Source organism: Oryx dammah, unplaced genomic scaffold (assembly GCF_014754425.2).
Source record: "Oryx dammah isolate SB20612 unplaced genomic scaffold, SCBI_Odam_1.1 HiC_scaffold_26, whole genome shotgun sequence".
In the NCBI taxonomy this organism is placed as follows: domain Eukaryota; kingdom Metazoa; phylum Chordata; class Mammalia; order Artiodactyla; family Bovidae; genus Oryx; species Oryx dammah.
This window is the reverse complement of record NW_024070210.1, coordinates 65691524-65716884: the sequence shown is the minus strand read 5'-3', so window position 1 is coordinate 65716884 and position 25361 is coordinate 65691524. Positions and strand designations below refer to the sequence as shown.

At 38.3% G+C, this 25361-nt stretch overlaps 1 protein-coding gene and 1 long non-coding RNA gene across 2 annotated transcripts in view; one reads left to right on the top strand and one right to left on the bottom strand.

Moving 5' to 3' along the window:
- LOC120853189 overlaps positions 1–10811 on the top strand; it is a 14441-nt gene extending 3630 nt beyond the window's left edge. The window contains exon 3 of the long non-coding RNA XR_005718732.1: positions 3232–10811. This is a non-coding gene — a long non-coding RNA (uncharacterized LOC120853189). The remainder of the gene's footprint in view (positions 1–3231) is intronic.
- On the bottom strand, positions 8909–25361 carry OIP5 (Opa interacting protein 5). The gene is made up of 5 exons (XM_040226888.1): positions 24979–25361; positions 24702–24768; positions 22368–22490; positions 20063–20144; positions 8909–14708 (listed from the first exon to the last, which is right to left on the bottom strand). The coding sequence occupies exons 1-5, from the start codon at positions 25298–25300 to the stop codon at positions 14613–14615; spliced, it is 690 nt and encodes a 229-aa protein (XP_040082822.1). The 5' UTR covers positions 25301–25361; the 3' UTR covers positions 8909–14612.

The following is a 25361-nucleotide window of genomic DNA, read 5'->3' as shown; positions in this document are numbered from 1 at the left end:
GGTAATCTCTAGTTGCATCTATGTTGCTGCAAGTGGCATTATTTTGTTCTTATAGTTGAGTGGTATTCCATTGTATATATGTGCCACATCTTTATTCATTCATCTGTTGCTGGACATTTGGGTTGTTTCCGCATGTTGGCTATTGTGAATAATGCTGGTGTTTAACATAGGGGTGTGTGTGTCTTTTTTAATTATGTCAGCAGAGTAAAGATCAGATTGGCATCATTAAATGATTCATGAGTCAGGCAGCCTCTCATCTAGCAGATAGAAAGGACCTCCACTGAGCTGTAGAAGAGGAAAGGTGGGAACGGGGCAGAAACAGGAAATTATTAGCAAAAAATACATTATTTCAGGGAAGGTCATCCTCCTAAGAGGAACAGAAGGGTTCTGCTGACTGGGCAGTTCCAGACTGACTGGTTAAAGGTTACATTTCTGCAGGAGGGTGAAACTGCAGTTAGGTTACGTATTAAAGTCTTGGTTTGGTGATGTGGGGTTAGCACAAGGGACTCCATATTGGGCCTGAGTAATAGAAATTTTACATTTGTATAGCAACCTATAAATCTAGGGAACTGATAAGCACTTATCAGTGCTTTTGTACTTACAAAGTAAGTGCTTTTGTATTTACAAAGTACCTTTAAATTCTGGTACAGAATGATCTCTAGTATACTTTAAAGGAAAAAGCAGGGTGCAGAACAAGGTGTATAGTGTACTTTCATTTATAGGGAGGAAATAAATCTACTTAAGCAGATCTATATTAGTATAGTCTATCCATATTTGGGGGCAGAAACTGTCTAACAAACCCTGGATTTGGACACTTTAAAACTTAATTTGAATGACAGTGATACCCACTTTTGTTTTATGAAATGTGTTCTGAGTTTACATAGCAAAGTAAGAAAGTACTTAACTCCTATGGTATATCATTCTTCATGTCCTTAGAGGAAGCAAAGTGTATGAGCTATTTATTGTGCATAACTAATTACCCAAAATTTGGTGGATTAAAACAACAGTAAACATTCATTATCTTTCACAGTTTATGTGGGTCAGCAGTTAGGGAGCAGCTTGGATGGTTTCTGGCTTGACATCTCATAAGGTTATATAGTCAAGATACTAGCTGGGATGGTAGTCATCTGGTCTGATTCTATGGTGGCTCATTCACATGGATAACAAGTTCATGCTGGTGGTGGAAAGCCTCAGTTCCTTCCACTGTTAGCCTCTTCCAGGGCTGCTCTGAGTGTCCTTATGATACAGCAGCTGGCTTATCCCAGAACAAGGCAGGAGCCTCAATCCCACCTCTGACCTTGCCTCAGAGGTTACTCACTCACTTCCTCATTCTTTTGCTCATTGTTTGAACACTAGTATACTGCAACACAGTTTTGACACTAACCATCTGGAATTAATGCAGACCACCACCACCACCACCACCACCCGCCCCCGCACCCAAGTCAAAGGACATGACCCCCAGGAAGGCTGTCCTTACTTTAGATGTCAGCTGTATTTTGAAGGATCCTCAGGACACTTCTACTTCTGACCAACTGGCTGCAGATTGAGGAATTCTGATGACCCTGTAAGAACCAATTTTGGGTTTTGTTGGTTTTGTATGTTGCTTTTCTGTTCTCCATTTATCTGAGCTCTAATATTTTATTTTTCCCTTCTTGCTGCTTTGGGTTTAGTTTTATTCTTTTTCTGGTTCCTTAATGTATAAAGTCAGGTTAACCATATACAACTATAAATTTCTCTCTCAGCACTGCTTTTGCTGCATCCTGTAAGTTTTGGTATGTTGTGTTTGTTTTGTCTCAAGATTTTTCTTTTTTGACTGCACTGTGTCTTCATTGCAACATACAGGCTTAGTTGCCATGTGGCATCTTAGTTCCATGACCAGGGATCGAACCCATGTACCCTGCATTGGAAGGTGGATTCTTAATCACTGGACCACCAGGGAAGTTCTTGCCTCAAGATATTGTCAAAGTTCCCTCGTGATTTCTTCGTTGACCTGTTGGTTGTGTCAGAGTATGTTGTTTAATTTCCACTGGTTCATTTACTGTAAATTCCAGAGATTTGTAGTCTCCCTCTAGGAACAAGGGGCAGTCAAAATTTTTTATTATACAGTGGTTACATAGATCAACCTTGATTGATTTTTAGAACAGATTATTAAAGGGGTTGAATACCAGGGGCAGTAATAAGGGGGGACCACCTTAGAAGCTGACTACTACATAAAGTCATTTGACTCAGATCTAGCTGGCACAAGAGCTACATTGAAAATTCCTGTTTTATCTTTTCATCCTCTTAAGTCAAACTTTTTAATATAAAAAATTTACTTTTATAAATGAAAAGTAAATTACTTTTTTTCCTGTATCATCAGCAGCAGTAAACAAGTGAGTTTAGGGACCCAGAAATGCCTAGTAAAGCACCAACTTTACAGAATGTATGTGTAAGTTTTATAGATCACAGTGTATAGTTGTAGTTATAATAGTAACCTAGTTAGTAGTTATAGTAGTAGTTATATATATATTATATATATATATATAATAGTAGTTACAGTAGTAACCTCTATTCCACTTTCTTTCTCTATGAATTTGCCTCATCTAGGTACCTCATGTAAGTGGACTTTATACAGTATTTGTCCTTTTTTGTCTGATTTACTTTTGCAAATATTTACAATTTAAGTGTTATGTTCAATAGCAATGAACTGCTGATGTTTTACATGCTCGCATTGGGTGATCATCGTACAGTACATACTGTTTTACCTGTGGTTAGTTTACAAACTTTTTATTGTTCACTCTTAGTCTTAGGTAGTTGAAGATAATTTCGAGTACAATGATACACATGGTTTTGCCTATTAAGTATTTAAACATCACCTTTGAAGTACAGTACTGCTTTTAAACACAGATGTTTTACATAGAATCATTTTGTGGCTATAAAAACTTAGAATATTAGAATATATTACTGATTTGTGTAACATGAAATTGACATGTATCTCTCATTTTATGTAATACTAGTTTTTATATAAATCTTTTTGTGTATACTTAGATTTTTTTCTGGCTATTGCTTCTGCTTTTCTGATAATACTGAATTTGGTGGTATGGTTGGATATTTTCTTTTAAACAATATGCAATCCAAGCAGGTTTTTTTTTTTTTTTTTTCTGTGTTTTTAAATATTACTTTTAAAAAGTAAGCTCCTGTAGAAATACCTATCTTAATCATTCTGTTTTTTAATTTATTTTGTATTTCCAGGTACTTCTACATTGTCTCCTGGAGTGGGGTAGTCCTGCTTCTCTTATCCAGTCACCTTCCCTGTTGAAATGTGGATGTTTCTTCTCTACACGTTGCCTCCGTGACTTGCACTGGAAAGGCTGCTCTTTTTGCTCCCACTCAGATTCAGCACAGAGAAGCCCTGGGCACAGTTGTTCCTCCAGGTTCTCCTGGAAAAGAGGAGCAGCTGAATCACAAAGAAATTATTTCAAAAGCTGAAGGCTGATGTCTGGTTTGAAGCAGATGCTTTGATGGTGATATTTGTGAATTCTTTACCTTTTGTTCCAAACAAGAAGACTGAATATAAATAGCAGGTATCGGTATCACATCAGGGTTTTGGGGTTTTTTTGTCTTCCAGTTTTAATCACTATCATGATAAGCACAGTTAAGACTTGAAACAGTAAATTCCAGATATATGTTCTAATTTGAAATGAAAGAAATGCTTAAAGAGATGGCTTAACATATGTATCTAAATCCTGGCTTATCCTTTGACATGGATTTACTAGATAAGAACAAAGGTCCTGATTTGCAATAAAACCCTTGATGTGATAAAGAAGTAAAAAGACAAGATATCACAAGGTTACTTCCATATGTGAATAAACCATCACAAACCTATAAATAGCTATTTTTACATATGTAAGTCCACAGTTTGGGATGATAAGAGGAATTTTTCTCCTGGAGAAGGAAGCTGTGGTTGACTTCATTCTCAGAAATCTTCGGATATTTGGTATTTTTAAATGTTTTTTTTCATTCATCTAAGGAATGACCACATTGTGCAGATGCTAACCTTATGAATGCAGGCTTGGGTTTAGTGAAAGATTGGTAAAAGGAAACAAGTTTTGACTCCAGTGATGGAACCCTCTTCACCTCTGTAGCATGAGAGACCTACTGTATTACAAAGTGTTTCATTCTTTTTTGTGGACTCTTATATAGCGCTTGAGACTTGGTTTTACATGCTGCTAAGGCTGGAAGAAAAGTGGCATAAGTGGATTTTCTCTTCAGGGGATGTGATGGACCCTACAGTATGACCTGCCTCAGCTGTGGACATAGAGGAGTGGAGGAAAAAAGGAGGAAACGTTCCGTATTACTCCTTTCCCTTGGAAAAATAAGTGAAAATGCTTTATGCAGCTCTGAGTTTATGGCATTTCACATTCTTATAGCTCTGTCTTTTGTAAAAGCATAAATAACTTTTTTCCTTTGACCCAAGATGGGTTCTTGGCTATTTGTTTTTCTAGGCAATAGGTGTAATGTTTGACTAAAAAGGCTTGGACTCAGGTAACTTTCTCCAGTTGGAACTGAACTTTCTCATCAGAGAATGGACCTCAGAAGAAATGTACCCAAACGTGATTGGTTCCGTGTAGATTTAGAAAAACTCAGAGTGTGAAAAAAAGGGGGGGGAACCCCACTAACAGGAAAAATAATTCCAATAAGAAAAGTAATGCACTTCCTGTGAAAACATATATTATCTGATGAACAGTCTATAGGGTAAAGCTGTCCTTGCTTCCAAATCAACAGAGGACCATTGTATGAATTTCCAGGTCTTTACATAAGAAGGAAACCTTTTATAATAAGTCTGTGAGTAGAGAAAGAATTTAAAGCTGCTTCGATGAAATTAAGATCAAATCATCTTAGATCATCTCTGATATATGGAATGTTTGCCCAGGGCCATACGTGCTGTGCTGCTGAAATCTTGGGAAAGATTTATCAGAATTTGAGAGTGATAGAAATAGCCAAAATTGGAAAATAATTGAGTTTTCTTAATCATTAGTTAAATTGGTCAGCTAGTTTGCATTGACATAAAACATTTTGGCAAAATAATTACATGATATAGATAAAATAATTTCCTTTAATTGTGAGCAATTACTCAGTGGTAAAGCATAGTGAAAGTAGCTTGGATAAAAGTAACTTAAATTTTTCTCTTAGTAACTTCTCAGCCATTTCCTGATGTTTTCTCTCAGTATTTTGGAATTGTTAAAAACAGTGTAGGAATGGAACCTGCCTATATGAGTCCCATTGGTAAGTTGAAAATATCAACATTTGTTTGTTAAACCCATCTTCCCCCCTCCTTTTTTTTTTTGACAAGAATCTTTTGGCAGGGTATAGGAGAGACGTGTACCAGCAGCACCAGTGAAACTGTCTCTTTTCCACTTGTTTAAATATGTGTGTGTATCAGACTCATTTTCTCAAGTTGCTTTACATATTTTCATTTCACAGCTAAGAGACCACTGCTTAATGCTTTCTTTCAAATTGTTTCTGCATCTTCCATGATTTTCATCAGATGGCATTTAACAAAATGGGTATATTCCAGTTGTACTTGCCCAGTGTTTACTTACTGCATCCACATTGTTTTCCCTGATGTATTTTGTTCCACTTAATGATGGCAAAAGCTATAATTTTAGGCAGGACTATGCCTCTTTCTGTAGCTGTGCCTACTTCCTTTACTTTGCTTATCCATGTTAGCTGGCATTTTTTCTTTTAAAAAGTTGAACAAAAACGGGATATGTGCAATAGAAATATATATATGTATATTTTTTTTTCTAAATACTTGTGGACAAATGTTACAAGTTGTTTAAGAACAACAAAATCACCAATGTCTTCCATTTTGAGATGTGTATAGTTTTGTAAGCATTAGTGCTTGGTAGCATATTGTAGTGCCATGTTAGGGGTTAGTGCATGAGCTTAGTAATACTTTAAACTTCAGGATGAATTACAGAAAATAGTAGTGTAAAAAGATTGGGAAATCTAGACCTTTTGTTTTTTTTTTTTCATAAATATCTGAATCTGTGATATTCTCCCTGGGGAAAAAGATTAAAGCCAAAAGTACTCACTTAGGAATAGAAATGTGGGGTCACAACATGAGATACTGTCTTTGAGGATATTTAAGCTTTCCATGAGGTACCTGGAAAGCAGTTGCCTTTGTGTCTTTATGAAACCTTACATCAAAACAAGGCCCTATTTCATGATTCGGCTTTGCTCTAAGTTTGAAGTGAGATTGTTCTTACACTGTTTTCACATTGTATGTCTGGTAGGTTTATTGTTTTCCCACTCCTTTTGCATCAGATTATTTTATATTTTGCATGTTACCAAGATTCTGTGTTTATTGCGCAAGTGACTTTTTCTGATCTGCAGGCCATTTATGCTTCCATCTACAGTACGCTACGTGTTAACAGAACAACAGTGATCAGTAGTTCAGAGTGTCCTAGATGAATTTCTCATGGGTTTTTCCTGTTTCTAAATCTGCTGAATTGTGTATTGATGGGATTCCAGACCTTTTCATGAGAATTGAAATGAAGCTAAATGGAGCCTACCTAGGCTGCCATGTGTTAACTCTCTGCTTGGTTCTAGTGATTGCCTCAGACAGCTTTCACTTTTTTCTGCTTTCCTCATAGAAATAAAAGTTTGTTTTGTTCTGAAAGCATAGCTTTCTGTAGAAAAGAAATTCCTACCTCTAAAAGCTTTCTTGAGAACTTGGAAATGGCAGTTTTCTGGAGTGGTTTTTAGATCTCAGGAGAGTTCAGGATAGACTCAGATTCTACAGTTAGTATGATAGGAAATGCAAAACATTTTTAATGTGGTGTGACACGTGCAGAAGCAGGCTTAAACAAATCGACTCTTGGGCAGCAGATCTCCAGGGACCCAGGTTTAGATTCTTAGGTTGTACTTAAAGTGGTTGTACTCTTGGTTCAAGTAGTTTAGTGCCTGGGAGAATCCACTTCTGCAAGGCATTTAAAGGTTTTTAAAAATACCTCTGAAAGGGTAATGAATGCAAAAACAGAGTATATAGGAAAGGATATTTCCTATTGCAAAAAAAAAAAAGAGCCATAAAACAAGCTCATAATTTTCAAGAGGTAGAATTTCAGTAGCAATAACAGTTTTGCATGTATAATAAGTTGCATTAGCAAGACTGTACAATAGACTACTACTTGAATCTGAGACTGCGATCAACAGAATTCCATGAAAGGAAAAATGTTTAAGATAAAGAGTGTATAAAGGTACTTAAAAAAACTATGAATGTGCATGAATATATCAGTATGTGAGAAATAGCAACTTTTGTGTAAGTCAAAGTTTAAATACTTGGTTGCTAGAGCAGAGGTTCTTCAGAGCCTCATTAAATTAACCTTATTTGATGCTTAACCTGGAAACATACTCCTGCTGATGTATCCCCACTGAAGCGCATCATGTGGGGATTTTTTTGTTCATGACGTTTCTTTTAGCAACAGGCCATTTATAAAATGGCATACGTTTTGCTTTTTCACCTCATCTTTCTCCATTAGTTTCCTGGGTACATTTTTTAAACAGAGAGAAGTTTGTTGTGTGTATATATTTATGGTTTAAAAAACAAACCAAGAGCTTGGATAACTGGCTTTTCCTCATGCCTATTAGTATAGGGGAGTTAGGATTTCAAGGTGTTAAGCAAAGGGATTGAAAGGAATGGCCAAAGACAGTACATCATCTAATGTAGATGTGCCAAGGCCTGTGGTCTGTGACAGCTTATTTTAACAGGAACCCAGCAAACTACTTTCTTGATCTGAAGAATAACACAGCTCTCACATCTGGATGTAATTGTGGAACAAGGGCGACTACTTTTACCTCATGTGCATCTTGGCCATTTAGTACCTTGAAGATTCCCAAAAAGAGTGTGTTCCCTTGTTTCCCAGGGGGGAAAGCTGAAAGATAAATAGAGTGGATCTAAGAAAATAGTGCCTCTTGAATACTAAATTCTTAAATGGCAACTCCAAAGGATAGAGAAAAGGCTATATTATTAAATGATTATAGCTCCTCTTTATATGTCCTATGCCTTCAGTTGGTGTTAAGAGGCATTGGAATAACCAAGCAATATTCAGACATCTGCATGATCATGAGGACACCACTGCATATTACAGTGATGTCAACAGTTGAGTTACTTAGAACAATTAAAGATTACCCTCAACAGCCACATAATAGTTCTAAATGCTCAAATGTGCTCTTGAGTTTTTGTGGTCTCAAAGTATGGTTGATTATTTTTCAATATTGTGATCCCATGTTTACTCTTTATGTACCTGTGATATGCAAAATATGAAAAGACCCTTGGCCTCCAGGAGTTTACATTCTCATGGTGCTGCTGGTACAAGCAAATTGCTTCTAGTTTATTCAGAACATTGCTTGGCTGTTAATTATACCATGTTTGGAAGGATTCCTTGGCCAACAGTTTTCAAAAGCAGAGGGCTATGCTAAACTTCAGGGCATTGATTTTTGAGTTTACATTGTATTTAGCTCTGCTGTTCATAAACTCCTTTTCCCCAGGGAGCTGCGCAGGTGTGCTCATTAATGTGAATCAGAAACCATTCTGCCTAAGAGCATTTTCACCATCTATACCACCTATGTATGCTCTTCTGTGCCATCACTGTCAGTAAATGGCCAAGAAAACTTAACTGCTCCAGAGGACATCTGTCAGTACTCTTTTCCCAAATTTTTACATTATTCTCTACCTGAAAGGACCAGAATTTGCAATTAAGCCTTTTATAACTGAATAGGGTCCAAATTTTAACCTTTTTGTGTGTGACTTTTGTACCTCTGTTCTGAAGCAGTGTTGTGATAGATGTGGAGCCAGCTGCCTGCATTTCTAACCAATCACTTTATTAACCTATATTTTCAGTGGAAACTGCATGTATCCTTGTAATTTCCCCTAATTCCTCTTAGTCAAAGAGTTTACTCTGCATGTTTATTAAAACTGGGTCTGGATGAAAGTACGAGCAATAGTGGCAGGCCCATAACTCTTAAGAGTATAATATTCCTAATGCATGGTTGAAAATGTACAGTGTTAATGTGGTTACTAGTAATTATATATATCCACTTATTAGTAATGAAGCAATAGAGACTTAAACCACTATCTTGAATTTATTGTTTGGATCATTAGTTTTCATTTTCTAAGTAAAGACTCTTTCTTCCGTTGAATATGGGAGCTAGAACAGGGGCAACCACAAGACATTCAAGACTGTCAAGAATAGAGCATAACAGTGCTCACCCTCTAACCTCTTGCCTGGTTCCATTAGTCCCCAAGCATGTTTAAAAACAAAGCACAAACTAAGCATGTTGAATAAAAAACTGTTGTGGCTCTAATAATCAAGTGCAGAGTTTCAGAAAGGGTATGGAGTGCCAGTGTGGAAGATGTAACCAGGAATGGGATTTGTCTGATACAGTTTATTGTGGCTTACCTTTGGGTCTCTTTAAGACTAGAATCTTGAAAGTGAAGAGAGACAATAATGCACGTATTTCAGATGTTCCAGGATTTTCAGGTAACCGGGCAGCTCTTTGGATGGTACTGCTATTAACCAGCTGTAAGAGTTCCTTCCAGCAAAGGAGCCCTTTACATTTTATGGAAATAGTCCTTAAAATACTCACACATCTGTAGTTTGGTTTCTCTGTTGTTCCTGTATTCAGATTTTCAAAGAAAAGTTTTATAGCCAGAGTTTTACCTTTAATGTTTTGGTTAGACTTCATAATTTGTTGCTTAAAGTTTTTTATGCCAGGTAAAAAGGAGCAGCTTTTCCCATTTTGAAGAAAAACCTTGTCATTTATTTTCTTGATGTAGAAAATAGACCAGTTTATTGTGATAGCTTACAATGTTTTGAGATGATTTCTGATTTTGAAATAATTCATGTAAGAACATGTGATCATGACAAATGTACAGATGGGATTCATTGTATCTGAAAGAGGCCTAAGTAGAAGAGAATTCAGGATTAGACTGGTTTTCACTAGGCACCATCCAGTTTCACATTCAGGGATTGAAAAATATTTTTTCCAAAATTATTTCAACCTGACTTTAATCTTTGCTGTGGGATTTGATTCCAAATACCTTTGGATAACTTTCCAGTAGTTAAAAATTGAATTACTAATAGTCATTTCACTCGGTTCAGGAAGTGAAATGTCGTATCCCATATATAAAGTTTCTCTTTGGTACTTAATGATAACATGTCTGCCAAACAAACCAGTAAAGATTGAAGGACAGAGTTTCTCTAATCTCTGTTTCCATTATTCCATTAGGGCATATTAAAATGTTAATATTAGAAATTCACACATCACAGATTTCTTCAGGAACTCATACTTCTATACCTTTAAGTCAGAATAGATATGTTAAGGTTAGAATTTTCAAAAGATTTTGTCTCCTTTGGTGATGGTATGCCACACTATAGATTAAAATGTTTTTCTCCCAGGGATAAGTATTCTGGCAATAAATTATCATCAGTCCTTGAGCAACAGTAATGTTTTCACCCTTACCTTAAAACCACCTATCACTGGTAATTTTAAGATTCATATTAGAATAACCTTCACATAGACTTACTTCAATAGCTTGTTTTTACTGTTCAGCATCTCCTTCCCATGGTATATAAGATAATGTTAAAAGACTTTCATTGACTGTTCGGAGTTTTACAAAAGGCCACTTACTTCCTAATCTATGCATCTTTGGGAATGTAGATTAAATTTTATTCTTTGCTGTAAAAAGGAACTGCTGTAAGAGTTAGAAACTCTGCACCTGTGTACATATATATTTTGGCAATAAAGCAGCATGGGCTGAGAATGCACTGAAATTTTACTGTGTTATTATTTGGAATGGGTAATTGTAATAATGCAATAAATTATGGAGATTGAAGAAGGAGCCTATTCACACATCTGTGCTGAGGTAGGCTCCAGATGTCAAAGAAAACAAAGGACCTGGGTTTCTTGATATCAAGTTGTAGCAGTTTCTGGTGTAGTTCAAGGAAAAAACAGGTAACGTAACTATATGAATAAAGAGGCACCACATTTAATGTATGCCCTTATGCCATCCCCTTTTTTAACCTAAAGTTAGGGCCAACTTTATGCTAGGTCTAGGAGCAAATGTGTAGTTTCTGGTAAGGAAATAAGTGAGCTAAGTTCAATAATGATAAAATTATTGCAGATAATCCATCCTATCTGAAATATATAAAACATTTAAGATGCTTTTATATTTAACTTTAAAAAGTTAAATAACTAAAGAGGTTTTAACACTAAGATACCTTGTAGGTTTAGGGGAAAGGAGTTATTTCAAATTTTAGAAAGTAGATGTTACAAGCTTCCTTGAGATTTGGCTGTTAACAAAGAACAAGCTATGTGGGTTTTGTGATGTGACAACTAATGTAGTTCCTTCCTTTGATTTCTGAGACTTCATTTAACACCGTGATACATTCTATTCCCAGGTCCTGTGCTAGATGGTGGAGTTAACAAAAATTGAGGTGGTTTCTGCCATTAATTGAGGAGCTTGAAAGTGTACAACTTGGAAACCTCCAATATGCAAATTTTTTTTTAAGTACATGGGGTTTTTTTTGTTTTGTTTTGTTTTTTTACTTTTTGGGTGTACCACATGCCATGCTGGGTCTTAGTTCCCCAACCAGGGGTTGAACCCATGTCTCCCACAGTGGAAGCACAGAGTCATAACCACTGGACCACCAGGGAAGTCTTAAGTACATGGAATTTTGAGAATACTTTTATTCAACACATATACAATGCTAAATGATATCTTTACAGTCTGTTAATATCAGCCAGTCATTGATATTAGACTTCCCAGAGGAGCTCTTATACCACTAAGGCTTGTTTAACAGTCAGTCATTTGTGAGTGTCAGTTAATACAACATTTATAAAAGGCATATACCAAAATTGTAAATGAACATGCCCTTTGACTCTGTTCCACTTTAGGAATCTCTCCTACAGAAATACCTGGACAGATATGCAAAGACATGTACGAGGGTCCAGTATAGGAATGGTTAAATTCTGATGCACTGAATCATATGTAAGTGTTAAGTAATTGCTGAGGCCTGGTATAGAAAGCTGTGACATGTGCTATACAAGAAGCAGGTTGCAGAATAATGTGAAAAATATTACTGCCTATTATGTCTGTCCACATGAATTAAAGTTATAATAATTAGCATTTATTGAGCATTTACTATTAAGCACTATTAATTAACATTAGATGTATTCACTAATTCATTTAATCCTCACTGTAGCCCTAGTTAGCTTTTAACCTCTATTTTAAAAGAAGAGTTTAATTCTTCAAGTTCATGGCTAATAAGTACCCAAGCCACAATTTGAATCCAAATCATTTGGCTCCCAGGTTGCTCTATTGTGCCTCTCAAAAATATAAGGAAGAGTGTACTTTACCCTTTACTTTGACACACATCTACTGTATCTGACTTTGATTCTAGAGTAAACATATGATTTGTATTTGGGAAAAAAATTTAAAGTCGGCCATCTTGATTAGATGTCAAGTCTAAGCATTTAATTTTCCATTGAAAGTTTACCAAAACAAATCCAAAGTTAAAATAGCTACATAAGACGAGCTTAATTTAGATAAAATATGTTCAGGTAGACATACCATACACAGTACAAACCCCAGGATGACTCAGTAGAGACTATTATTGGGTCTCATTCTTCAGGAATAGAGCTTTTCTAGTACTGTTTGTTGCCAGAGGCTTCCTCCTTACTTAACCAAATTTTGCAAACTGTAAAGCATAAAGCAAGTTGGAATTTTCTTTCTCAAATATTTTTAAAGGAAAATATCCTTTATGCAGTCAAACAGAGAAAGAACTTGTTATTAAACCTTCTGGGCACGTCAACCATGTTACCCTGTCTGCGCACCACCCTTGGCTGTATCATCTGACTACTAGTGCCAGCCCCTCTGGGTCTGCTTGCCCCCCTCTCACCCATTGCTCACAGGACAACACAATGAGACTCTGAAAAAGAAAATTTGATCCTGTCATAGGGCGTCCTTTAAAATTCTTCCAAGAGCTTTTCATTGTTCTTGGGAGAAAAACAAATATCCTTCAGGAGGCCAATACGGCTTTGCAGCCTCTGGTTTCTGGACACTTACTGCAACTCCTACATGCCTTTTTAGGGGCCTCACTAGGCCCTCATATAAGCCGTTCCCTCTATCAGCTTATTAACTCGTAATCTTTCAGAAAAGTTATGGCCAACTTAGATAGCATATTCAAAAGCAGAGACATTCCTTTGCCAACAAAGGTCCTTCTAGTCAAGGCTATGGTTTTTCCAGTGGTCATGTATGGATGTGACAGTTGGACTGTGAAGAAAGCTGAGCGCCGAAGAATTGATGCTTTTGAACTGTGGTATGGAGAACACTCTTGAGAGTCCCTTGGACTGCAAGGAGATCCAACCAGTCCATTCTGAAGGAGATCAACCCAGGGTGTTCTTTGGAGGGAATGATGCTGAGGCTGAAACTCCAGTACTTTGGCCACCTCATGCGAAGAGTTGACTCATTGGAAAAGACCCTGATGCTGGGAGGGATTGGGGGCAGGAGGAGAAGGGGACAACAGAGGATGAGATGGCTGGATGGCATCACTGACTCGAGGACGTGAGTCTGAGAGAACTCTGGTAGTTGGTGATGGACAGGGAGGCCTGGCATGGTGCAATTCATGGGGTCACAGAGTTGGACACAATTGAGCAACTGACCTGAACTGAATCTTTCAGACCACTGCTGAAACACTTCAACAAAAAGACCTTCCCTGACCCCGGAACCAGGTCAGGTACCTGCTATATGTTTATTTTTCTATGTCCCTTTTCTTCAAAACCCTTACTACAGTTGTAATTTTAAATGCCTTCATGTGGTTATTTGAATGTCCATCTCTAACTAGATTATAAGCTCCGAAGATAACAGAATAGCGGTTTTCGCTTATTTCTAGCAGCTAGCGTAATATTTTATAGCTATTTATTAAATGAGTAATATGATAAGCTATTGAACCACAGTGCTACATAAAGCGAAATAATGAGAAAACAGCATTTGGTGAGTATTTGGTGTTTTTATCATTCCTTTCCTTACTATCCTATTACTATTCCTTTTCAGTTTACAACTGAAAAGGTAAAGATAAATACATATTATGGAGTTAACTTGTTGAACATTACCTACAGAATATGTATGTACCTCTAGCTCATGTAAGAAAAAAATAATTTCTCAGTATTCATATGACAATTGCTCCATGTAGGAATAATAGTTAATTAGCAGAAGTACAACTCTATTTTCAGGCCACTCGTACATCTTTAGATCAGAGCATTCATGGGACATTGGCTCTTAATTCTTAAATTTGCCATCAGAATGTTTTCAAAAATAAATATTATGAAATTGATAAGCCAAAATAAATTAAGACAAATAGCTATGAAACCTGGACAGAAGTCTCCTGTTTCTCATCTTCTAGAAACATCTTCACAAATCACTTGGAAAATCAGTCTAGAGGTAAACATAACAAACCACATTTCCTATCCATTCTTGAAGTTGATGTTTATTGAGAAGTGATCAAACAGCACCTATTGTTGAAGACAGCAATAAGGCCTGCTTCTGATACTCAACCTCTGATTCTGAATTACTTTGTTTGCTTGGACTGGTCAGGAGGCACTTTCTTCAGAATTTTCATGAGTGAATTTAAGCGAGTATGTGTTAAGATTATCTTCTCTTTCAGCTGGGAAGAGAAATATAGATATCAGGGCATCTTAAATTTAACTTTCAATCTGATTCTAGAAGCTACTTCAGATTAAAACTAGTGATTGGGAGCTAGTAATATTACAACACATTTCATAAGTACATTTCTTCTATTATGAAAGAACTTTATACAACAAACCTAGAGCACAGTAAGGTGACAGATACAAAGTTTCCTGTGAAAAAAGACCAGTCACTGATGCTGAGCACTGCTACTTCTGGTCTCCTAGCCCTTATCACCAGGTTAGTGTTAACTCCGAAACTTGGGAAGACAAGAATAAAGTGCAATCAAAAAGCTTGTGGAGAGGGAAGCATTAATGAGTCTTTCCCTCTTTTTTCCAGCAGCAAGAATTTTTAAAATTTGTTTATAGTAACATATGTCTGTCTGTAATTGCTAATGGTCTTCAAAGGTAGCTCTGGTTGTCAGGTTTAGCACAGATGCTTCTGGTAGATGATTTTCAGTAGTTTTTTTTTCCAGCTTAGAATAGCCATATCTAAAACCAAACTTAGTGGTGTTACTCAGTTGCATGAAGTTATCATGGATAAGTCTTAGTTAAAAAAAAAAAACACCCAACTTATTTCTGACATAGCACAAATCTACTTTTTATGATTCAAGATACAAGAATATTCAAAATACATCGGGAAATTTTGCTTAAACAGGTCACTGTAGAGTCCATCAATCTTATTTGGTTGCCCTTGGACATAATGAATCATTTTTGTTACTTTCAAGATTTTTTTTTTTTTCAGTCTTTAGTGTTCAACATTTTTGCTGTGTGTTGGGTATAGTTCTCTCTGCATTTATCTTACCTGATAAATGAGGTTTATCAAGGTCTTAGACATGTAAATTGTTTTTCATCAAATTCAGTAAGTTTTTAACCATTATTTCCTTGAACACTTTTTCTTTTTCCTCTCCCTTTTGTACTCCCATTACCGAAGCATATTTAGGCATGCTTTATGGTATGTGGATCACAATAAACTGTGGAAAATTCTAAAAGAGATGGGAATGCCAGACCACCTGACCTGCCTCTTGAGAAATCTGTATGCAGGTCAGGAAGCAGTAGTTAGAACTGGACATGGAACAACAGACTGGTTCCAAATAGGAAAAGGGGTACGTCAAGGCTGTGTATTGTCACCCTGCTTATTTAACTTATATGCATAGTACATTATGAGAAACGCTGGACTGGAAGAAACACAAGCTGGAATCAAGATTGCCTGGAGAAATCTCAATAACCTCAGATATGCAGATGACACCACCCTTATGGCAGAAAGTGAAGAGGAACTCAAAAGCCTCTTGATGAAAGTGAAAGTGGAGAGAGAAAAAGTTGGCCTAAAGCTCAACATTCAGAAAACGAAGATCATGGCATCTGGTCCCATCACTTCATGGCAAATAGATGGGGAAACAGTGTCAGACTTTACTTTTTGGGGCTCCAAAATCACTGCAGATGGTGATTGCAGCCATGAAATTAAAAGACGCTTACTCCTTGGAAGAAAAGTTATGACCAACCTAGATAGCATATTCAAAAGCAGAGACATTACTTTGCTGACTAAGGTCCGTCTAGTCAAGGCTATGGTTTTTCCTGTGGTCATGTATGGATGTGAGAGCTGGACTGTGAAGAAAGCTGAGTGCCGAAGAATTGATGCTTTTGAACTGTGGTGTTGGAGAAGACTCTTGAGAGTCCCTTGGACTGCAAGGAGATCCAACTAGTCCATTCTGAAGGAGATCAGCCCTGGGATTTCTTTGGAAGGAATGATGCTGAAGCTGAAACTCCAGTACTTTGGCCACCTCATGCGAAGGGTTGACTCATTGGGAAAGACTCTGATGCTGGGAGGGATTGGGGGAAGAAGGAGAAGGGGAACATAGAGGATGAGATGGCTGGATGGCATCAGTGACTCGATGGACGTGAGTCTGAGTGAACTCTGGGAGTTGGTGATGGACAGGGAGGCCTGGCGTGCTGCGATTCAGGGGGTCGCAAAGAGTTGGACACGACTGAGCGACTGAACTGAACTGAACTATGGTATCCAACAAATCTCTTAAGCTAGTTTATTTTCCTTCATTCTTTTTTCTCTCTTCTTCAGATTGCAAATCTCATCAGTCTGTCTCCACGTTTGCTGATTCTCTAGTCAACTCAAATGTGTTGTTGAGCCACTCTACTGAAATTTTCATTTATTTATTGCACTTTACAATTCCAGGATTTCCATTTAGGTTTTCTTTTTTTCTCTCTTTAGGAACATCCTCTATTTAATGAGACACTCATCAGACCTTCCTTTACTTCTTTTTTAAAAATTTTTATTTATTTTTGGCTGTGCTGGGTCTTCTTGCTGCACGGTCCTTCCTCTAGTTCCAGAGAGCAGGGTCTACTCTCAGTTGCAGTACACAGGTTTCTCATCGTGGTGGCTTCTTTTATTGCAGAACATGGGCTCCAGGGTGCACAGGCTTCAGTAGTTGTGGCGCACAGCCTAAGTTGCTCCACAGCATGTGAAATCTTCCCAGACCAGGGACTGAACCCACGTCTCCTGCATTGGCAGGCAGATTCTTCACCACTAAGCCACCAGGGAAGCCCCATACCTTCCTTTACTTCTTTAAGCATGGTTTCCTTTAGCCTTTTGCACATATTTTTAGGGCTTCCCTGGCTCAGTGGCAAAGAATCCACCTGCCAATACGATCCCCTGGAGAAAGAAACGGTGACCCACTCCAGTATTCTTGCCAGGGAAATCTCATGGACAGAGGAACCTGGTGGGCTAAAATCCATGGGGTCACAAAAGAGTGGACACAACTTAGCAACTAAAAACAACAACATATTTTTAATTGCTGCTTTGAAGGCTTCATTTGTGAAGTCTCAACATCTGGGCCTTTTCAAACAGTTTTTGATGCCTGTATTTGATCCTGAGTATGGGTCATACTTTTTTTTTGCACATCTCTTAATATTTTATTGAAAACTAGACATTTTTATTTTTGGCTGTCTGGGTCTTTGTTGCCACAGGGAGGCTTTCTCTAGTTGCAGTGAGCCAGTTGTGGTGTGTGGGCTTCTCACTGCTGTGGCTTCTCTTGTTGCAGAGCTCCAGCTCTAGAGCATGCAGACTTCAGTAGTTGTGCAAAGGCTCTAGAGTGCTCGGGCTTCGGGAGTTGTGGCGCACGGGGCCTAGCTGCCTTGCAGCATGTGGGATCTTCCCAAACCAGTGATCTAACCCATGTCCCCTGCATTGGCAGGCAGATTCTTAAGCATTACACCAGGGAAGTCCTGAAAAATGAACATTTCAGATAATATGTTGTAGCAACTTGGGATATTAAACACCTGCCTACCTCCATCCAGATGGCTCGGTGGGTAAAGAATCCACCTGCGATGCAGATGTGGGTTTGATCCCTTGGTTGGGAAGATCCCCTGGAGAAGGGAATGGCAATCCACTCCAGTATTCTTGCCTGGAGAATCTCATGGGCGGTGGAGCCTGGCGGCTCCATGGACAAGACTGATCTATTTTGATAGTGCCCTGGGACATAAATTGCTCCCTAGCTAATCCAATTAAAATCAAGCCCATTTGTATGGGTAGTCTTTAAGTCTTCTTTTGTTCTAACCCCAGAGGGCTCTTCTTAGCTGTCTATTTCCCTAAGCCTCTTATAAATTTCTAACTTGTCTAAGGTTTAGCTTTTTGTTCACATAAACTACCAGTCTTAATTGCTCACCAACAAAATCTCCATTGTTTTGGGCAGCATTCTTAGATTTGAATATGTCCATACTCTTCCAAATCAAGTTAAATCTCTGGAAGAGATTCACAGCGCCTCCCCCCCTCCCCCACCCCGCTTTTTTAAAAAAATAATCTGCCTTTTAATATGGGCTCTCAAGCTGGGGTGGAGATAGTGTCTCTCAGAACAACACCTCTGCTTTACCAACAGGGTCCTGGATAGAGGTAGCTTCTGGTCTTTTCTGCTTGCCTCTGTCAGCATGAAGTGTCTGCCTTACAAGCAAGCTGGAGCAAGGGACTCAGTAGGCTGGCACTTTTAGCCTACTGTGGCTTTGGCAGAACTTGCACACTACAGATGCCTGTTCTTGCCTAGAATAGAGCTTCTAATGAAAAATGCTGATAGCTAGCCTGCCCCTCCTGGGAAGATACCACAGCCTGAAGCTGAGAGCTAGGGGAAAAGGATCCCTGTGTTCTTGCCTGTTATCTGCCCAGATGAAGTCTCCTTCCTTCTGAGCTGGAGGTGTAGGGGAGAGGGAGGGAGCAGGTTGTGGCTCTAAGGCCACAGGGTTTCACTGCTCTTACCAAGGTTTTGTTGACTTTGTTGAATATCTCTTCATTTGCTTTATTCCTTGAAGAAAATTTCCACAGACTTAAGGTAGCTATTTTCTTTGTCATTTGCTTCAATTATGGCAGTTTTGTTGGGGATGGGGGTCCATGGAGTTACTTAGGCCATTTCAGAAGTTCTCTCCCATACAGATTATTTCTAATTATAGTATTTACTGATCCTGCTCACCAACTTAGTTGCTCAGAACAAGGTTTGGCAAACTGTGGACTGTGGGGTAACCTGCTGCCCATCTGTTTTAATAAAGTTTTATTCCAAGAAAACTATATCCATATTTTATATATTGTCTATGGCTGCTTTTGCACTACAGTAGTAGAATTGAAAAGTAGAGACTTCACGGTTGAGCTTAAGATATTTGTCATCTGCTCTTTTACAGAAAAGTTTGCCAATTCTTGGATTAGAACATGGTTTCATAAGCTTAATTAACCGTGCAAAAAAGAAAAATCAAAACACTGTTCTCCTATCCTAGAAAGTATTTAAACTCTGAAAAATAAATGCCCTGGTTACTAAATGTATAATTACCAAGGAATAAACTATTAAGAGTGCTAAAAACAAAACCAACAGTAAATTCTAAGGTTGTTCTTCTGAGGGTAGTAAAATAATAGCCAAATTTCTATTTAGAATGAGTCAGCAAGCTACCAAAACAAACCTGCTTTCTTCAACTCAAAACCATCAAACACTAGTAAAACCCATTTAAATAAGAATCCTTAATAACGGTTTTCAACACTCTTTCCTCTGAGATATACAAGCATAAGGTACTTGCAAAGAGGTCAGATTTATGAAGGATGACAGTCCATACCCAGCACAGAAAGGAAGAATAGGAATGTGGAGCTCAGCAGCTCTCCACCTCCTCCTGAACCAAACCTGACAATATGGCTTCACTATTTTGCTTCGTATCACAGATTCAATAAGGAATGCCAAACCAAGTACAAAGAATTATTAGCGTATCCACCATTTCACTATCCCTAAGTTCATGAGTACAGATTATCAGGAACTGTCTATATTAAAGAAAACACACAACCATGATGAAAATTTACCTCTGCAACCTTTTCTGGTAGAGGGACGATGTGGAGATCCATCTCAGATGTGTTTACTATGGCTTTCGTTTTTAAGAGGTAGCTAGATAGAAAGTGTAAAGAGAAAACATTAGTACCATACCACAGTTATGATGATTTAGGAAACAAACTTGCAATACCTGCCAAGCAAAGATTGCCTTCTTGATACCCAGTTCTAGATTCATAATGTATTTCACAGGAAAAACATTCTCAATTACCAAGTCACCAGAGAGACACTATGCCTCATCTCACCCTTTTCCAGCCCGGAATCCACTAGTCAAAATGATCCAAGGACAAACTAAAGCCAGAAAACCAGGGTCACATGAATAACTGTAATGAGTGTAGGCCTCACACACCACCAGTAGACTACAGCATAGTTAGAAGGAAAGTAATCACATTGTGACAAATACTGCTGGTTGCCTACCCAACAGCCATTCCTCAAGGCTTTCTTGCTAACAGAACCCAGATTTTGTTTAGGGCAGCAGTGTGCCCAGTCCTAAGAGATGAATCATAATTGTTCTAGGCTAACTGTGAAAATCTTATTCCCTACTGTCACACAGTTGCTTTCCCAGCTTAAGGGACCTATTCCGTGCATTCCCACACTTTCCATATCCTTTTCCTTCCAGTTTTGGATGCTGCTGTTTAGGGATGTGATGCTTAATATCTGCAGCATCCAAGAGAAAAAGGCCATGAGAACCAGCGATACTAACCCACAGCTCTGTCATGGCTGAGCTACTAGGACAATCCTGGAGTAGCCAACTGTCCCACCCTGTTCTTAAAGCCACTCTTACGTTTTCTGTTACTAGCAACCAAATTCATTCCAATACCCACAGACATAGACGTATCACAGTCCCAGACTCAGGCTACTGTACTTTCCTAATTTCTTTTTTTAAAATTTTCATTATTTTTATGTTATACTGGACTATAGGTGATTACCAATGTTGTGTTGGTGTACAGCAAAGTAATTTCGTTATACATGCATCTAGTCTTCCTGATTTCTACTTAATCAAAAAGAATGTATTGACCTTTGAGTCCAGTTCCTCATTTTAAAGACGTAAGACATTACTTAAAATCAATAATGTTTTTTCAAATTTATATTAAAATTTTTTATTACTAAAAGGTTACTTCCCTAAGCAAAAACTCAATTATAACTGTGCTAAAGTAATTCCTTATAACTGTTTCTAAAAAAGATTTGAGGTTATCAATAGCATACATTTAGAGATACTTTTCCTCATATCTTTAAACCTAATTCTAAATAAATAAAAATTATTTAAGAATGAAAAAAAATGAAATCCCAATCCATCTCAAGAACATATTTCCTGTTAAAAATCTGCACTGAACAACCTTATGATAAAGGGGTTTACCAAAGCACATTAAAAAAAGAGAAGGACACTTCTGTTTTATGAATGGAAAAACAGGCTTTGGAGTTAAGACATAGACTCAAATCTCAGCTCATCTGCAAGCCTGTTTTCTTAAAAACACATTGAGGGAAGCATAGCACCTGGTCACCAATGGCTGTTTTTGTTTCTAATGATAATGAAAAGACTTTGACAGATGTTTCAATTTGTTGAAATAACAGAAAAGCTTAACAAAAAGTAGAATTTATCATTAGAAATATAAGAAATATCTAAAGTAATTCATAAGAAGGAACAACGAATAGGGAACTTTTTCTGACTTTATAAGGCCACATCATAATTATTTTTTACTTTTCTTTGTTTATCTGCTTCATTCTTTTTCTGCAGACAAAACTTCTCTGCATTTATACACACAACATATAAAATATCTACCCCAAACCAAGAGCTTTCACTTCCCCACTGCAGCACCTATACCATCTACAGATGACCAATGTCTTTATGCTTTTATTTCAAATTATTAGGGTAAAAAAGCCTGATTGACCTAGCTTAGGTCAGGTCTGTTTCTGATCCCATCACCTGGGAGTAGTATCCCAGGATACAGATGTGGCCACAAGGTCCTGCACTACAGGAGGCAAACAGAGGCTGGGCACGAACTTGAAAAGTGTCTATCACAGCATTAGTTTGCAAAAACTTCCCTTCCAAAAGTTCCTGGAATGAAAGAATATCCTCACAGTATGATTATTAATATGTAGTATTATTATGACACATTTACAATAGTCATGTATTATGAGACTTATTTTGGTCCCATTGCCATCTTTTTTGTAAGAGCAGTATAGCACCTGGCTTTTAGCATCTTCTCTAATACAAACATTCTGCCTTTTCTGGAAAATGTTTTAAAGTTTATTTGCTGAAGAAAATCTAAGTCTACTTACCACACCATTTTGTCACTGGAAAGGCAGAAGTGGCCTCTCAAGGCAGCCAAGGCAGTATGGGTAGAATATAGGTGGAAACCAATGGGAATCTCACAGGAACTACATAATAAAAGGTTGTAAGTGCTGGAGGAAAAAAAAAAACAGGATATGAGTAAGAAAGAAAATCAAGGAACAAATACAAAATAACATCTCTGGACTCATTCCTAAAAGCTAGACTGTAACAGGAATGATGAGACTGAAGAAATGTCACATTCAAGAAAGGTTAATTACACTCTGCTGCTGCTAAGTCACTTGAGTCGTGTCCGACTCTGTGTGAGCCCATAGACGGCAACCCACCAGGCTCTCCTGTCCTTGGGATTCTCCAGGCAAGAACACTGGATTACAGATAACTTTGTGAATTCTGGCTACAAAAGCAATCATGGATACACAACTGTCACTTTGCTAAAGTAATTTATATCTGAAAAGCAGAAAAAGAGCTAACTAATCAGATTAACATTTAAACATATAAAACTACACATAACCATATAAATTAGCCACCATTAAGCCAATTTGCAGTTGAAGTAAAACAATCAAGTTGACTAGGGCTTATTAAGCAATTTATTAATAGAACGCAAATCAGGATTTTTTTGCAGATGTAACCAAAAAAATTTCCCAGACAAAATGAAAAAGAAAGAAATTGTATGATCCTAGCAAGTCATCTACTTTATTTTCCTTTATCCTCTAAAAGAAATGTGGTTTTAGTTCTATTTAAACCATCTGAGTAACACTGCGCACGCAATACTGTATTTTTGGAACTCGCACCTTTGGCTCATGGGTCTCAGACCTGTGAACTTGGACTAGAACTGAACCTTTGGCCTTCCTGTGTCTCCAGCTTGTCAACCACGGCTCTTGGAACTTCTCACCCTCCATAATCGAGTGAACCAATTCCTGACAATAAATCTCTTCTTGCTGAGTCCCATGGCTCTCCTTATTTCAAAAACATAAACACATCGAACTTTCTCTCCAGTGTTTTACAAACCATCTAGATCTGTACTGTCTATAAGAATGCAAGCCACGTTAAGTAGTTTTGTATCTTCTATTAGTCTTGTTTAAAAAAAAAAAAGGGTAAAAGTAACAAGTGAAATTAGTTTTAATATATTTTATGTGACCCAATATTCAAAGACATCATTTCAACACGTAATCAAGGGAATTCCCTGGGGGTCCAGTGGTTAAGATTGGGTACTTTCACTGCCCTGGCCAGATGTGCTCCCTGGTCTGAGAATTCAGACCCCACAAGCTGTACAGTGTGGCCAAAAACAAACAAAAAAACCGACATCAACAACAGCAAAACCCATGTAATCAATACTTCTAAATTATTCAATGTTTTGGACTGTTTTCAAAGTCTTATGTGTATTTTGCACTCAGCATATTTCAGTTCAGAATGGCCACCGTTTTTAGTGCTCAGTAGCCACCATGTGACAAGTGACAGTACTGGACAGCACAGATCTAGCTAGATGTATTTCTCTCTAAGAAGATATTCAAAGAGCTTCTGCCTTAGGCCCCAAATGAACCAATTCCAAGCAGGCCACCACTCCTTCCCAGTTTCCTTTGGGTGGGAAGACACTCCCGGAAGGATAAGGACTCTCTTTCAGCTGGGAGAGAGGAGCTACAGAAGTCTTCCTGGTTACTGAGTACAGCAACTAAGAATTCCTAAACGTACTCTATTTAACACTAAAACTGGACCAGCCAACGGTCAAAATGAATTGTCTTGCTGTTAAAATCAACACTGAAAATTGAGGAGCTCTGTACTGAATTCACTGAGTACTTTGTTGTCACTTCTAAACCACAGTACAGACAGGATGCAAAGTTCACCAGGCAGTATTCAAGGACCTAACTTTCAACCTGTGTTTTTCTCCAGGTTCCTAGGTTACAGCAGAATTAGTCCTGCTGCAATTTATTACAAATTCCAGGTTTAATGCAAGTGTATATGTCCTAGTTATGTCAAACGATTGCAGTTTATAAAAAGTGATTCACTTAAAGATAATTTTCTCCTTTTTTCCCCTCCTAGACATAATTTTCTTAAATTCACTTCACTTGCACAACCCACGAGGGAAATGTGGCCCTCAGAATATCTTAAAACCTTTACATAAGTATCTTTGCCATTTCATTAAAACATCAAGTTCGTACAAGACAGTCAGGTAAACGGAGCATTCTTCAAGTACACTGTATGAACGAAACAGACATTTCTCCTAGTGGAAGATAGGAAAAAACTTCTGGTCCAAGTCGGGCCCATGCTCTTCAACCACAATAAGTCAGGGAATAACTAGAGACAGTTCTGGAATTTTCAGTACATACCTCCCTTTGAGCGAACCTTCAACGCCAACTTGGAACTGAGGCTCCAAAACTACATTATTTGTGACTCCTAAAAGGCAAACACAGGTCAGAATGACTACCTGTGAGGCACTGAAAGGGAAAACCTCTCTCAGAAAGGCTCATCATGGTCACGAATATCGTAAAAAGTTATTCGCCCCCCCGACTCCTGGCAAAGGAGTTAAGTTCCTTCCAAATTTTCATCCTGCTTTCCTCCCAGCTGCTCTCAGTCACCCAGTGAGAAGGCGCCGCGCTCACTCACTGGAGAAGACCACGGCCCCGAGGGACCGCGAGAGGTCCCAGGCGAGATGCACAGAGTCAGCGAGCACGGCGTGGCACTGCGCGCACTGGAACACGGCGCACCTCTCGGGCTGCAGCCATCGGGGCAGCCGCGGGCGGAACGGCAGCTCCTCCAACCGCAGCCCTGCGGGGCCGACCGACGAAGACCCTTTCACCACCTGCGTGTCCCACTCCATGGAAGTCGCAAAAGAAGGTTCATTAATCGCTTTCTTAGTCCCATCACAGAAGTCACCCCGTGGCTGCTTTGCAATCCCAGAAATATGCCTCCGCGGCCGAGCAGCCATCTTCCCGCAGCCGGCGCCACCGTTTCAAAAACTATTCACGCCCCACCCCAAGTTGGTTCCT

What these genes read in the sequence shown, in the direction of transcription:
- OIP5 (XM_040226888.1), bottom strand. Translation starts at nt 25,300, where the DNA reads ATGGCTGCTCGGCCGCGGAGGCATATTTCTGGGATTGCAAAGCAGCCA. An exon ending in CGGGGCCGTGGTCTTCTCCA is followed by an intron (nt 24,769 to 24,978) that starts GTGAGTGAGCGC and finishes TTTGCCTTTTAG; the next exon opens with GAGTCACAAATAATGTAGTT. An exon ending in TCCAGTGACAAAATGGTGTG is followed by an intron (nt 20,145 to 22,367) that starts GTAAGTAGACTT and finishes CTTTCTATCTAG; the next exon opens with CTACCTCTTAAAAACGAAAG.